Source organism: Propithecus coquereli, unplaced genomic scaffold, assembly GCF_000956105.1.
Source record: "Propithecus coquereli isolate 6110/MARCELLA unplaced genomic scaffold, Pcoq_1.0 Scaffold1, whole genome shotgun sequence".
Classification (NCBI taxonomy): domain Eukaryota; kingdom Metazoa; phylum Chordata; class Mammalia; order Primates; family Indriidae; genus Propithecus; species Propithecus coquereli.
The window spans coordinates 7,429,024-7,431,224 of NW_012133857.1; the positions used below are offsets into that span (position 1 = coordinate 7,429,024).

General features: G+C 37.1%; 1 protein-coding gene across 1 annotated transcript in view; it reads right to left on the reverse strand.

Moving 5' to 3' along the window:
• Positions 1-252: 252 nt before the first annotated feature.
• SACM1L (SAC1 suppressor of actin mutations 1-like (yeast)) overlaps positions 253-2,201 on the reverse strand; it is a 97,720-nt gene continuing 95,771 nt past the window's right edge. The window contains exon 21 of the mRNA XM_012661446.1: positions 253-1,024. Within this exon, the coding sequence (XP_012516900.1) occupies positions 864-1,024 (161 nt within the window). The 3' untranslated portion in view covers positions 253-863. The remainder of the gene's footprint in view (positions 1,025-2,201) is intronic.

Consider the following 2,201-nt stretch of genomic DNA (forward strand, 5'->3'; position numbering starts at 1 on the left):
TGCAACATCAAATCCAGCACAAGACCCTCTCGGAGGCCTGCAGGTCTCAGTGAGTGACCCCCGAAGGAATCAAAATGTACAGCTGACAAGTCAATGGTATTTTCCACACTGGGGCAATCCTTGAAACAGAGGCAGCTTTGGACCTTTAGCATAGGAGATAGACTTTACATTCTTTGATTTTATTTACAACTTTTTAAAAAGATAAAGTATATCTGAACTCTTTCATCCCACTCCAGCAGTATGAGCTGACTGAAGTCAGGAGGCAGCCTGCTGGAAATGTCAAAGAGCCCCAGACCCCATTCCCCTCTTCCCTACCATGAAGTCACAGATTATCACCTAACTACTTGATGTCTGTAAGAGACTTACATTTTATAAACATAGTTAGCTTAGCATTAAACTTTAATGAGAAGTCCAGAGATACGTGGAAAAGTATGCCTGCTAACTAACAGTGACTGCTTCTACAATGACAATAATGAAACTGAGATAGAAAAATAATTTTACTGTTTTAAATAAAGAAAGAAGCTAGATTTTTTAAAATATATTACTTATTCTGCAACAGTTGATTAAATGGACAATGAATAGAATCTAATGAATAGATTCAGCTTCTATTCTGTGAGCTGAATTCAGGTTATATTTTAATTATAGAATAGCTTCAAATTATAAATATAACTCTCCCAATAATAAAGAAACCATCAAGGCAGTAACATCAGATCAATTCTGTTATCACCTCACACAGAGCACAAGATGCGCTTTTGGACAAAGGCATTACAAAGACCTCGGCTGCTGTGGAAAGCGGGTCAGTAAAGACTCCAGTTCTGCATAATGGAATCTTCCAAGCCAAGCCGCTTTCCACAAACACAAATTCAGTCTATCTTTTCTTTCTGGACCAATCTGGGAGCATCAACAAAATCTTTGCCATTGTAAAGAATAATAAAAAACGTTCCAATGCTTGCAACTCCCCAGAAGAGCACATAGGCCAATGTTTCTGTCCAAGTGTCACCTGTTGATACAAAAAAATAAAGAGCTGGTCAATAAAAGTTATTTGTTGATACCAGATCCAATTTTCAGTAGGTTTGCACACCTTGACAACATTAAAGTTTACTAGTACATAAACAGGAAAAATACAAGAATCTCTTAACTAATGTTTAAACCAGCAGTTCTCAAACTCTGGCTAGCACCAGAGAAAGCATCAACTGTTGGGCCCCAAGAATCTGTATTTCTAACAAGTTCCTAGATTATGCTGATGCTGCTGATCCTGAGGCCATGCTCCGAGAACCACTCGACTAAACTATTTCATATTTTGTTACACAAATAATCATTATCACTTTTAGTATATTTTAATATTATAAGAAACTATTACTAATAGTTCAATTCACAGTTCTACCTATGACAGATATAAGCTACTATCAAAAAAACCTACACAAAAAATTTACTTTATAAAATATACATACTTCAGAAAAGTTATGTATTAAAGTCAAGTATGTAAAACAAAACCCAATAATATATTTTAATAACATTTAGTACAACTGTGCTGATATGTATTTTTCAAAGTCTGGGGTTCATGAAGGTTAGCAGCAGGCCAGTGGGCAAAGATCTAGTTTGTTTTATTCCTTGAATAGTGGATCCTAGCGTCGCTTCTCTCCTGCAACAGTACCGGCCTCATCCGCAGATGGAGAAACACGTGAGAGGCCAACTGCCAGTCAGAGACTACACCAGGGAAGAAAACCAGCATCCAGACACCTTCCTGACAAGTTGTCAGAGATCATGCGACACTTGTTTTTCATTCTCTTAAAAATCACAGCAGGGGCTAGAAATCAACATTACCATACCCGAATGTCACAAGTTCTTTACTGTGCAATAATTACTGACATGAGATGTTACCATTCACAGGATCTAATCTCTTTTTACTCAAAAATATGTCCAAATTTACGTACTTGCTAATTTTCATAGCTCTCAGTTTTAAAATTCTTCTTGGACAAAAGAAAGGCAGATCCTTATCAGCCCACTCTGCTGGACACTCCCCAAAGGAATCATCCATTTTATTCAGGTTGAGCTCTTGGTCTGGACTCTCCTGCCCCTCTAGAGGTTCTTTAGGTAAATGTAGGTATAGTCAAAACAAAACAATAAAACTAATTTAACAGTGGAGTGGCTCCCCAAAAATGGCACCCACTAGGCAGTGTTTTTTTTTTTTTTTTTTTTTT